Source organism: Phoxinus phoxinus (genome assembly GCF_949152265.1).
Source record: "Phoxinus phoxinus genome assembly, chromosome: 2".
In the NCBI taxonomy this organism is placed as follows: Eukaryota; Metazoa; Chordata; class Actinopteri; order Cypriniformes; family Leuciscidae; genus Phoxinus; species Phoxinus phoxinus.
The window spans coordinates 27,589,830-27,603,219 of NC_136877.1; the positions used below are offsets into that span (position 1 = coordinate 27,589,830).

At 38.1% G+C, this 13,390-nt stretch overlaps 1 protein-coding gene across 50 annotated transcripts in view; it reads right to left on the reverse strand.

Annotated features, from left to right (window-relative positions):
• Positions 1–13,390, reverse strand: part of scrib (scribble planar cell polarity protein) — a 97,329-nt gene that overhangs the window by 30,511 nt on the left and 53,428 nt on the right. For 40 of the 50 annotated variants that reach the window (XM_079604854.1, XM_079604849.1, XM_079604848.1 and 37 more), the window contains exons 13-20: positions 13,253–13,381; positions 8,203–8,379; positions 7,568–7,978; positions 6,839–6,880; positions 4,190–4,252; positions 1,128–1,217; positions 946–1,023; positions 518–847 (exon numbers count right to left, since the gene is read on the reverse strand). In XM_079604854.1, coding sequence (XP_079460980.1) covers positions 518–847; positions 946–1,023; positions 1,128–1,217; positions 4,190–4,252; positions 6,839–6,880; positions 7,568–7,978; positions 8,203–8,379; positions 13,253–13,381 — 1,320 coding nt within the window. The remainder of the gene's footprint in view (positions 1–517; positions 848–945; positions 1,024–1,127; positions 1,218–4,189; positions 4,253–6,838; positions 6,881–7,567; positions 7,979–8,202; positions 8,380–13,252; positions 13,382–13,390) is intronic. The other 10 variants (XM_079604856.1, XM_079604855.1, XM_079604852.1 and 7 more) reach the window with 4 other exon arrangements.

Sequence of the window (13,390 nt, forward strand, 5' to 3'; positions counted from 1 at the left end):
TGAAAACTCAATGTAGCAAAAACAGACAAGTTGGTGACATCAACTTGTTAGTAAATGTCAAGCAGAGGAACAAAAACAGAACTTACACTTACTCAGCCTAGAGTGTGTATGTGCTAATGTGTGACGGTCTCCTTCGTGAAAGTGGTGCATAAATGAGGCCGTGTGTCAGAAAGATAGAGGGTGGTTTGATGCGTGTCTGCAGCAGAGATCCAAAAATACTTCATCCCCTGCTATCCTGTAATCTATCGGCACTATCGGGTGTCAGTCCCTGTAATTCTAATCATCGCAGCCTCGGTCAGACATCCTAGAGGTGATGAGGAGCACCATACAGAGGCTTATGCAGTCCATACATTTCTGTTAAATATGTTAAACATACGGACAGCGAACGTCCTGTCCTGTGCTCCGTAAACAAACAGAGATAAAACAACCTGACACCAAAGCAAACAACACACCATAGAGAATATTTACCACAAGGTAAGTCACAACAAGTGTATCTGGAAGAGCGTCTTGTTTTTACCGTGTCTCCTACTCGGTACGGGGTCGACCCTTTCCCTCCAGCAATGCTGAAACCTAAACCTTTATCGTTGCGGATCAGACAAGTGGCTAGTCGCTCTGAAGGTCCAGTGCTAACAGCAGGTGAGGCAGGGTCCAGGAGGAAAGGCAGCCCACTGGAACGTCTCTCTCGGGGGAAATAATCATCTTCTGGTCGCAACGGCGTGGTGGTGATGGCGTTCTCTGGTTCCACCATGCGTTCTCGTAGAACGGTCATAACCACGGCTGCCCCCGAGTTACGCAAGGCCTCGACAGCTGTGTGATGCTCTGCTCCGTGCAGGTCTACTCCGTTCACCTATGACCCAGTGAATACAAAGATGGAGGACTTCAAGCTGCATGAATGACTGGTTTTGAATGGGGCAACTCAAAGGTGAAAATTATAACAATGTTCACCTCAAGAAGTTTGTCTCCCACTTTGACCCCAGCACGAGCTGCAGGACCCTCTTCTGACACTCTAGAGATGAAAATACCCTGAAAAGGACATGAGCAGTACATTAAAACAAGCTGACAACACTCTCACACAAAAAAGCATTCACTGAAATGTATCTTTTACATGAAAGCTCATTGAAATGTACCTCATCGTCACCCTTATAGGGCGTAGATCCTTTCCCCCCTGCTATGCTGATGCCTAACCCACCAGTCTGCCTCAGGATGGACAGGTTCAGCTACAGATGAAGCAGAGGTCAGACATTTACAGAAAAATGCCCTACAAAAACCTGCACAATGCATCTCACAAGACATTTGCTATAATATGAACAACTTAACTGACAGAAGAAAAAACTAACAAAAACAAAACATGAATCTTTCATGCAGTGCATGCTTGTTTATAGAGGAAATATCTCTAATGTGAAGACTGCATCCATGTTCAGACAGATCGCAAATATTGTCCCAACCAGCAGCCGCCTTTCCTTGATATTTTACACGTTGCATTCATTTACATACAATAACAGTCGAGTTCAAATTTAAGGATCATTGGACAATCCATTCATATTCGGAAATATTTTTAACACAATTTGAAAGATAAATCAGAAGCACAAAAACTTTCTTGATAAGAAAAATATCAAACTTTGTAAGTTGGATTAGGGGGACTGACTGTCAATTTACTGAAGTAATACATTTGAAAACAAAATGTGTTCTAGAATTGGCTCAAAATATCAAACATGTTTGATATCCTCCGACTGGACGGAATTAGTCTGAATCTTAAAAACTGGAGTTTGTGCACATCATACACCATGTGATTTTCTGTAAAATCTGTCAATTCAAATATCGCTTCAAGCATCGACTTGTACAGACTGTGAACTGGGACAAAAATCTTGGGAAATATCATGTATTTCAGCCTTTACTCAAATTGCACAGTTTATACATAGACATAATATGGTCTCTACAAAAATATATATTGATATATTCTATACAAAAAGTTTATTTACATTCACATCTTTTGTTTAATAAGCCAACAACCAGAAAGTCATGCAAGTCTGCTTAAGCATGACTGTTGTGCATGTAAAGGAATAAATGATTAGTAAGCAGATCATTTCATTATGTTGTGTTGTGCTGCTTAACATTTTTTGTGGAAACTGTGATGCATATTTTTTCCAGGATTCTTTGATAAATAGGAAGTTCAAAAACAGCACATATTTGAAATAGAAATATTTGTAACATTATAAATATATTTTTTGGATCAATTGAAAGCCTTCTTGCTGAAAAGTATACATTTATATATAAAACATTTTTTTAAATCATGCTGATTCCAACATTTTGAACGGTAGTGTGTATAAAATTTGTAACAAATACAGCAACGATGGTGATTCAAGATCAGTGATGGACATTTGATGGCACAAAATCGGATCAGATTCAACTACTTTAACACTATGCATTTTATCAAATAGTCAAAGGTCTGAAGAATCAAGGAGAGGAGGCCAGTGTTACTTGGACAGGGCACTAATGATCTGTTTGATAAATGCAGACTATATAGAACACATGCTCAGGTTTAAACATCACCCGTCTCAAAACTTGTATTGAGTCAAGTTTTGTCGATTAATGGCAAAAATGGCTCCACATCTAGTTCAAGTCTAATTGGCATTAAACAATGTACTGTCACAGATTCATAGCCTAAAAAGAAAAAGGCTGAAGCAATTCAATTTATAGTTATTTGTCCTTTTTTGATAACGTCATCATGATATAGGAACATGAAAAACTAATATCAATAGTAAAATTAATGACAATTTAATGAAAAAACAACTTTGTATTGACTGATTAAGTGAGGGCACACGTCACCAAACAGTCACACCGTGACATACCCAACGATCACAAAATGAATGTGGGGGTGGTGAAATCTTTAGTGTGATGGACTAGATGTGGTTGATTCTACAGCAGCAGCCATGCAAAGTGGGTATAGTGAGTGGGTAGATGGGAAAAAAACTGAAGTGAATAGAGAATGATGTCCTTGGTCAATGAAATAAATGTAAAAATAAATCAAATAACTTCAATGCAAAGAGTGCAGTACATCAGGAATTACATTTTAGAAAATGCAAGTACTATTCATTATCCACATATCTGTGCTAATTCTCAGAGAGAGAGAGAGAGAGAGAGAGAGAGAGAGAGAGAGAGAGAGAGAGAGAGAGAGAGAGAGAGAGAGAGAGAGAGAGAGAGAGAGAGAGAGAGAGAGAGAGAGAGAGAGAGAGAGAGAGAGAGAGAGAGAGAGAGAGAGAGAGAGAGAGAGAGAGAGAGAGAGAGAGAGAGAGATGAGAGAGAGAGAGAGAGAGAGAGAGAGAGAGAGAGAGTGTATCTATGTCTTTAAGTTGAAATTAGTTGCATCAATATCAATGGTAACATTGTAAAATGGGATATTTATTGTATTCACATCTTTTTATATTACACTGTGGAAAAGAAAAAAGCAATAATGGCTATTAATATAATATAAAATATTATAGCACTACTTTTGTGGGTCTTGTTCATTTAAATCAGACAAGACAGAGACACTTGTAATAAGATGCTGCAAAAAAATAAATCAATAAAAGTTTCCACTAGCTCATGTGTGCTACATGCTCCTAGGTGGCAGAGCCTGACAGAAGGCTAGGCGGTGGAAAAGAGGGAAGAAAAACAGAAGCAGGCAGACAGTAATGGAACCTACTTTGGAGAAAAACATGGTAAGGAAGCAAATATTTCTTGAAAGTTTGAGGGCAATTCTTTAAATAAATAAAAATCTTATATTGACGTTTTCGATTACCACAGCAAATGCATTTGTTTGTTCATAGGCTTACACAGTATTCCATTAACTTTGTTAATTACAAACTAAAGAACATGGTCAAATAATTTTCTGTGGTAAATGACAGAATTGCACAGATGCAGTTATACAGAACTTGTGAATGTACTCAACCTAGAACATTCCTTTACTATCTTCAGCTAACAGAAGCACCATGACAATGTTTTCTTCTCCAAAAACTAAGATCCATTACAGTGGTGATAAGTGTTAGTCAGCGTTTCCTTAGCCATCGGGATTGGATTAATGAATTGTATGGTGGGTCGTGATCCCCTGAACTGCAGGTGAATGATGAGTGAATGAATGAATGAATAATAGAAAGAGGGAGAGAGCGAGGAAAAGAGCGGGAGTTTGGGCGGAAAGAGAGTAGGTACAGACCTCTTCCTCCTCAATTCGAGCAGGCTCAATCAGCAGATTATTGACTTGATCAAATGACACCCCCTGTTAGGACAGGAACCAGCGAGAGGGCATGCAGATTAGTCAGGCCAAAATAAAAAAAAATAAAAACAGAAGCTGTATGACTGGGAATTTAAATAAAACAAACAAAAAAAACATTCACACAGCGTACAGAATGCCACACACACACCACCAAACACACCCACACCTAGGCAGGGCAGCACACACCCACAGAAAGACAGGGCGATTCCAAACCACCACATATATATACACACACACAACAAACAACACTGACCTATACACCTAATGAGCTGCAAATCACAGTTAGGAGAAATCATTGTATTATGAATGACAATAGTCATTAATGACTAGAGAGCTACTGACTGTACAGAATAACTAGTCCTGTGTCCAGTTCATCATCTGTAAATTCACTATAATTGGCCGTAAATTTGAACCAATTGATTGAATCAAAAATTAATCATTAAATGCCATTTAATTTTAAGCTTTTGTTAAACCTTTATTGGACTGGTGCTTTAAAACACAGCCCAGTTCTCAGACGATTCAGCTCATGAAATGCACAGCTAATATCGGCCTGCTATGCAAAAGCTTGCTATGCATATCTGTACAAAAGCATAATATTGCAATTAAAAAAGACCATTACAGCCATATCACACTTTACAAAGGAAGTCTCTTAAAAAAAAGACTTGACAGGGAAAACTAAAAGCCCACCGTTTGGGTGAAGCTTGAGTTACAGGTTGTCAATACCAACCCAAGACAAATCATTAGTGAGTCAGGGCTATGAAACAGATATAAAGCAATTACCCAGATTCACACAAATGTCAATATTCACACAAGAGGAGCAAACTACATATTTTTAAAACTGGAAACATGCACACACAAGCCCTGTGCAAGCATTCCTCAGCCACCCAACCATCCAGTCTTGGAGACCACACACACACTTCTCTCTCTCTCTCTGAGTTCTTGAGCCCGGTCAGAATACTTTGAACCAGATATATTCAGAACTTGGCGTCAAATATTAATTGCACATATGTAGCTTAATTAAAACACATTTAAGAAGTCAATAGCCAAGTTTACATCCACTTTTTGCGCTGTTTTGTTATCGACAAAATGAAAACCGGTATGCATTAAAAAAAGATTGCGAAATTTGCTGTCTGCAGCCTGTTTCCATCTTTACCTTTAAAACGATTTCTGTAATGACGTCATCCCTTAAAAAAAAAACACGTAAAAAAAAAAGAAAAAAATTGTTACATAGGTTGTTGGTATTGCTTAAAAATGCAGAGAGTAATGAGACAATTGGAATTCACCAGTTTACTGCTTACTATTTTCATGAATAATAAGCCTATTACTAAATTAGGAAATCAAAAATCACGGTGTAGAGGGACAGCTTGTCTGACAGGATATTATTTGACGAACCCCATGGGATAACTTTGGACACAGGGCAGCTCATTTGTCCAGTAGCCTATGCCAAATTTTAGGATCCATAAAAAAGATTGGTAAACATGGTGAAATGTTTGGTCATACAGCAACAATCTTTAACGTAAGCCTTGAACATGCAGTCAAGACAGTCGCGGTTTGACGTGACCGAGAACGCCTATCAGATCATTCAAAACAAAAAAGTTATTTGTTTTGTTTGACAGAAGCCACATTTTTAATTTTTAACAAGCTGCAGAAATTTCCTAGGCACTATATTTTCCTCATCCATTTGTGACAAAACTTTATATATTATTAAATTGTATACAAAAATTATTTTGTATATATATATATATGTATATATAAATATAAATACACACACACACATGTATGTATATATATATATAAAATAGATTTAATGCACCTTTGAACTACAGAGAAATGGTGCTTTGACAGGAGTAACGGCACGAACGTGGACCCTGTATAGGCTAATTATGTAATGTGACACCACATTTATTTGCATTAAAGTCCTTTTCATGACAAAAAGTGTTTCCAAATTAGTTTTTCGCGACATTTTAAGTATCAACCTAGAATTTATGTGCTAAAGTTAAATGAAAAAAATGTCGACATTTGCAAAAAGATTATCGATAATTGGCTTTCCATCAGCTATATCAGTAAACACTTTGATGTGCATTTTTTTTAGGAAAAAACCCTTGGATGGAAACCTGGCTAATGAATGATTGCAACACATTCTGTAGCATGTTTGAATGAAATGCATGTATTAACATTAGTCTCTCGTTGTTGTTTTTTGCTTCCAGCTAAACTCTTAACGGGCTCAAAACAATCTTTGTAGGTTGAATGATAACTATAATAATAATAAAAAAGATTATTCCATTGAAGTGAAGCTCAGGTATAATTTAAAATGATCAGCACATAGAAAGTTTTGGAAGGGTGGGCAAAGGCGGCAGTGTGCACTGATTCCCGCAGGCAGCAGAGACAGCAAATGATGATAAGAAGCAAGAGCAGTGCTCAATAGGGTGGAGTCAAGCTGTGGAGGAGGAGCTAAACAGACAAAGGGTGGGGCAAAACAAGGAGAAGCTTTTTCATTTGAGGTTTTGTCCTTTCAATCAGACCAGGGGCAGAGGTCACACATAAAACAAGCATTTAACATTCAGGCAAAACAAGATATTCCTGGCATACTTTTTGCATGCTGCCAATGTCCATTCCAATGACGTGATGACTCTAATACAGATAAAATGGATGAAATTGCTGCATATGAAACATATATATTTATACAGTGGGGTCCAAAAGCGTGAGACTACAAATGAAAATCTGTGTTTTAGACTTGAGTGCTGCTGTCATTAAAGCAATAAGGATACAAACCAAAGACTTTTTAAAAAAAAAAAAATATTCTGATCATTTTTCATTGTACACTACCATGTAAAAGGTTGGAGTAATAGGTGCTAAAAATTCAGCTCGGCCATCACAGGAATCATTTGGTTTAAAATATTTTAAATTGTAACAATGTTTTACAATATTACTGTTTACTGTATTGACAGCCTCGTTAAGCATAAAATACTTCTTTGAAAAACATTACAAAATCTTACTGACCTTAAAGTTTTGAATGGTATGTAACTCAAATTGTTCTGCTGATAATATAATTTGAAAATACTGTATGAAATTAGAAAAATGTAAAAGGGACACATTTACACTAGTGGTCTCAGGCTTTTAGCACTATATTTTGTACATCTTGTTGCTGAAACAATTCTGCCTCTGCACTGAGATGTGTAAGCATGTGATTATTAAAAACCTGCATAACTGCATAAACCTTAATACAATATCAATTGATTTCACCAGCAACTTGTCTATATACGTTCAATGAGGTAACAAAGCTTTCCCCCACCGACTCTAGAAGTGAGCCCTTCTTACCTTCACTGGCTGCAGGGATGAGTTGATCTGACTCAGCCTGCTGTCTTCTAGCTCAGCGGTTTCTAGTCTGTGCTGGAATGGAGTATTGACTATTACTCCTCCCTCGTCCTCTTCATCTTCGTCCTCCACATCATCATCCCGTTCATCCTCAGGGGTGTGAGCAGTAGGTGACAGGCCGTCATGACTGAAGCCTTGAAGCAGGGCGGCGACAGTCTCGGGTTTGGGCAACTTGGTGATCTTGAAGTGCTTTTTGTAGTGTGGTGTGTCTTTACGTATGAGCCGCTGTTTCTCGGCAGGTAAAGGTGGCGTTCGCGAGTCCTCATAGCTTCTTTCAGCTTCATCTTCTTCATTCTCATCTTCCTCCTCATCACCTCCACGAATGATGGGCTCTTCAGCAAAGTGCACAGTAGGCTGCAAATAAAAAAAACTGTACTGTGAAAATGGTTTACTAACTTGCCAATGCAGTGACTGGATTTATTATTGCTCACCATCAAGGAAAAAAACCCTAAATCTTTTACAGAAGGAATTAACTGCAATGTATTTACACAAACCTAAACATAATCAATACAGTAGTTTGCATGTACAACAGAGTTCAGAAATAACATACTTAACCATTTACATGAACAATAACTCACCTCAGAATACTCCACCTCCATCTCATCCAGCTCCTCCTCCTCTCGACACGGTCCATCATTAAGCACCATCCCTGTACTGTTTACACCCTGCTTGTCGTCCTGAGAAGTGGCCGAGGCGGTGCTACTGGATGCCTGAGAATCATGACTTTGATTGGACAGCCCACTCAACCGTTTCTCCTGAGAAAAACCATCAAATATCAATAGGAATAACTTTTCTTAGGGTTTTCAGTCAACAGTTTGCATGTAATATGAAATTCAAATGTATTTAAATACAAATATTTTAAACAATACATTTAATAATAATAAAATAAAAAAGCCGTAAGCGACAATCATAAAGGGTCCAAGCACCAATGGCTCATGTGAACAATTAGGTGACAATTGAAATATAACTTCAAAAATATGTTGTCGTTTTTTACAGCAAAGTTAGTCTTAGTCCATCTCACACAGATGTCATTTGATTTTACAGTGGTCCTTGAAAGTTTGTGAACCTTTTAGAATTTCCTATATTTCTGCATAAATATGACCCAAAACATAATCAGATTTTCACACGTCCTAAAAGTAGACAATGAGAACCCAATCAAACAAATGAGACAAAATATTATACTTGATCATTTATTTATTCAGGAAAATGATCCAATATTACATATGTGATGGGGGAAAGATGGGGGAAATTCAAGACAAACGCTACCCTCCCCAGGAGTGGTCGACCAACAAAGTTCACTCCAAAAGCAAGATGTGTAATAGTTTGCGAGGTCACAAAGGACCCCGGGGTAACTTCTAAGCAACTCAAGGCCTATTTCCCATTGGCTGATGTTAATGCTCTATGTCAGGGGTTTTCAAACTTCTTGTGTGTGTGGACCACTATTTGTAATCAAGAATTTTTGCGGACCACCTCATATTATAATAAAATATGTTTACACACAGTCCTACCTGAATTAATCCGCACCTGGTCATCACATCAGTACAACAGGCTTGTTAAAATAAAGTTTACTGCACACAACGGCTGCTACATATTTAATTTATTTAAGCTTCCCGAGGGCATAATCAGATTCATTTGAACAACAGGCATGTGGCTTGAGTTTGTCCATTTAACAGCACATCCGCAAAACATTTCAGAAACGCGAAACTAAATGGAAATTAAAATAATAACAGGCCTTATTCATTCCATTTATAAACATTTCGTTTTAGGCTATATAAACTGCCTATAAAGGCTATGCGTGATGTGATAATGAGAACATATTTGCCTCTGCCTTATACACATTTAATGAAAACACAGTAGGCTATGCCTACTCCAGGTTAAAAATTTTAAAAAGTTGTCAAAAAGAAAAGCCATTGGAGTCTATTTGCCCGCCCGATATGAACGTAATATCCCCCTTTGTCCCCCTCCACATCTTTCCCTTCCTCTTTTTATCGTCTGTCTATATTTTGTTTTAGTTGTTCTTGTTGCTTTTCTGCAACAGATGAATAACAATTTATTCGTTTTTATGTTTTATCCATAGATATTTCTATTTAATCGTTTTATTCTCCCACATCCCGCACACACAGAGTGAGTGCATTACCGCCCGCGCTCGCACTCTGTCATCAAATCTAGTCCCGCGCCGCACGTCTCTAGATCGAGAGCCGAGTATAGCGGCGGGAAATATCGGACTCGGGCAGAGAATCTAAGCTCTAAACAGGACAGAGTAACACGGTGGATATGGCTCATTGTTTTGACGATGTAGTTAGGGGGCAGGCATGTGTTGCTTAGGCGGCCGCCTTTAGCACAGCACAGAGAAGGCAAATAAGCAAAGTGGCGAAATCAGAATTAAATAAACAATATATCGATATAGCCTATACGATATGTCAAAATCCATATCGTGTTTAAAAAAAATCGATAGGCTATATTTTAAATATCGAGATATCGCCCACCCCAAATGCCTACATATTCTTTTTATTTTAAAAAAATTTTTATGGGAATTTCCTCGTAAAATGAAGGTAAAAAAATATTATTTTATATTTTATTTTGCCTTTCCACGGACCACCTGCAGTACCCTCACGGACCACAAGTGGTCCGCGGACCACAGTTTGGGAATGGCTGCTCTATGTTTCCTAAATCCACCATCAGGAAAACACTGAATAACCATGGTGTGGACGGCAGAGTTGCTAGGAGAACGCAACTGCTCTCCAAAATGAACATTGCTGCCCATCTGTAGTTTGCTAAAGATCATGTGGAAAAGCTAGAGGGCTATTTGGAAAAAATGTTTCCTGGAAGGATGAGACCAAAATAGAACAATGAGAAGCGTTGTGTTTAGAGAAAGAAAAACACTGCATTCCACCATCAGAACCTTATCCTCTCTCTGAAACATGGTGGTGGCAGTTTCATGGTTTGGGCCTGTTTTGCTGCATCTGGACGATTTGCCATCATTGATGGAACAATGAATTCTGATTTATACCAGTGGAAAAGGTCAGGAAATCTGTCCGTGAACTGAATCTCCAGAGAAAGTGGGTCATGCTACAGAGACAACAACCCCAAGCACACAAGTCGTTCTACAGAAGTATTGTGCAGGACTGATCAGCAGTTACAAGAAATGTTTAGCTGCAGTTATTGCTACATAAGGGGGTCACACCAGATACTGAAAGCAAGAGTTCACTAACACATATATAATAATGGATCCTTTTCCCCAATAAATAAGTTACAAAGCAGGGTTTTTCCTGCATAGAGAATTATGAGGCGGCCACCTCCGTCAAATTTCGTGCCGCCTCCGGCTCTCGACAAATCTCGGACAGACAGTCATATGCTCGGATACACTTTTTCCACCGTGACGGTTAAGTTGCGGGTTCCCGGCCTGTGTCTATTCTCAACCCGTATAGTTTGCCGATAGTGCTGCACGGATCATAATCCACGGGTCGGCGGGGCAAGTAATAAAAACAATTTTACAATTAATCGAGGGTGGATGACAGATAAATCATTATAATGTGTTGAGTTTAATAGACGCAATGAACGTGCGTCACTCTTTTACTTTCGTTTTCAACAACGTAATTCTCTTCAGGGAAAACATATCTGAGCTCGACAATAACGCTTGTCCGACACACGTGTTTGTTTTTTTAAGGGACAAGTGAAAGACAATTGTTCTTGCCCAACCAGACAAATGCACCGATTAAAACAATTTTCGATATAAAAAAAATAAAATTAAAATAACTAGGGAATCACCGAAAACACAAGGATGATTCTGATTTTATTTCATTTAATGTAAGTGGCGATTGATAGCCTATTAGTTGATGATAATAATATACTGACGGTAACAAAGTTGCGCTGTTTCAATTTGAAATGAAAGATGGAGCATACATTTAATAAAATTAGGGAAAAATGCCCTTTATAAAAGTAAAAAACGTATTCTGATAACTGATAAGAGTGTTTTCCAACAGTGATGTAATGAAACATTGACAATTTAAGTTTGAAGGGAGCCTCTGTTTAGGCTATTAAGGAAATGTAGTTTTGCCAAAAGAACTTGTAAATAAATGTTATTTTTAAAGCAGCTTACTTCAGTGTGATATTTTACCATATTATCATGTATAACACTTGTAATGTGATGATCAGATGCAGATATCTAAATCAGAAAATATCATAGGTTTGGGTGGTTGGCAGGTGGATTGTTTATTTTTAACAGCAGATTCGGAGGACTCAAAGTACACCAGATTAATGAATTTATCTTTAAAATGTACAAAATCGAACCCTCGGGCCATTATTTTATTTTTTTTACAGATCGGGCTCGGGCTTATTTAGCTTCTCTCCTTTAATTGTGCCCATAATATACGTGCAGAGCACACGTCGTCACATAGTGTGTATGAAATATTGTTATATTGATTATATTATAAATATTATACATCGCCTAAGCAACACAAACGCAATACGCATGCGACGCGTCACTCACTTGCATTAACAGGTGACAGTTGACCATGCAGAGCATCAGGGAGAAGTTGGAGCGTGGGGAGTTAATAAAAGTTCTGATTAATGTTATTTAACATTAGCCAGTTGGCGAAGAGTTCTTCATTTTTGAACATTGTTTTGAAAATTGTTCTTCAGTTACTTAAAAGGAAAGAAAGGTAGGCCGTTTATTTATTTTTGCAGTTGGATCCCGTAGCGCTATATTCTCTACTGCATGCTTATGCTTCTCTGTCCAATTTTTGTGGGCATGATGTTTAAGGCCTATAATAAAAGTGTACCTCTTAGTAGCGTGTGAGTGTGTTTGCGTGTAGCAGAGACCGTACGCATCAAAGAGCGCGCGTCACAGAGAGCTTAAAGTATAATTGATGTTGGTCTCGGGTCGAGTTCGGGCTGAAAAATTGCAGGCGTTGTCGGGCTGGGGCCGGGTAGGGTTTGAACACCACGGGCCAGGGCCGGGTTAGGGCTGGAGTTTTTGGCCCGTGCAGGGCTCTACCGAGAGCCACCCACAAAAATACTGTGGGAAACACAGTAGGCTAGGCTATATGATGGACTACGAAAAATACAAATTGAATAATCTTATTATTAAAATACATGATCTGAATTTTACCACCTCCGCCTTGTTTTGAGCCAGGAAAAACCCAGCAAAGTATATATTTTTGTCTCATTTGTTTGATTGGGTTCTCTTTGTCTACTTTTAGAGCTTGTGTGAACATCTGATGATGTTTTGGGACGTATTTATTAAGAAATATAGAACATTTTACAGGGTTCACAATCATTCAAGCACAACGGTATGTGAAGAGCAATATATTTTCATGTCTAGCATCTTGACTGATTCTTGGTAAACATTTATTACTCTGGAGAAAAAAAACAGGATAAAACGTGAGGGAAGTGTAATAAGAGAATCCATGTGTGTGTGACGTTAATAGCATTATAGAAGTCGAGACTCTATAAAAAACATAACTTACATTCTGGAAAATACAATATACCGGTATTGTCAGTGTGCTATAATTGGTTCTATGCATTTATTTCCATTTTAAAGTGATGGAAACTGATAAAAGCACATTTGAACCCCTAATAAAATAAAGTAAAATAAAACTAAATAATTGTGCCTTTGCTTGCTTTTACCTCAGAGTCCGGGGACTCCAGATCCCCATCTGGTTTGGCTGTATAAGCCTCATTTCTTCTGGCTTCAATGACATTCTTCATCACCTTTAACTCACTAGGATGTGGTGTGGCTCTCCTCTGAAGACCCTGCTGGTTCAC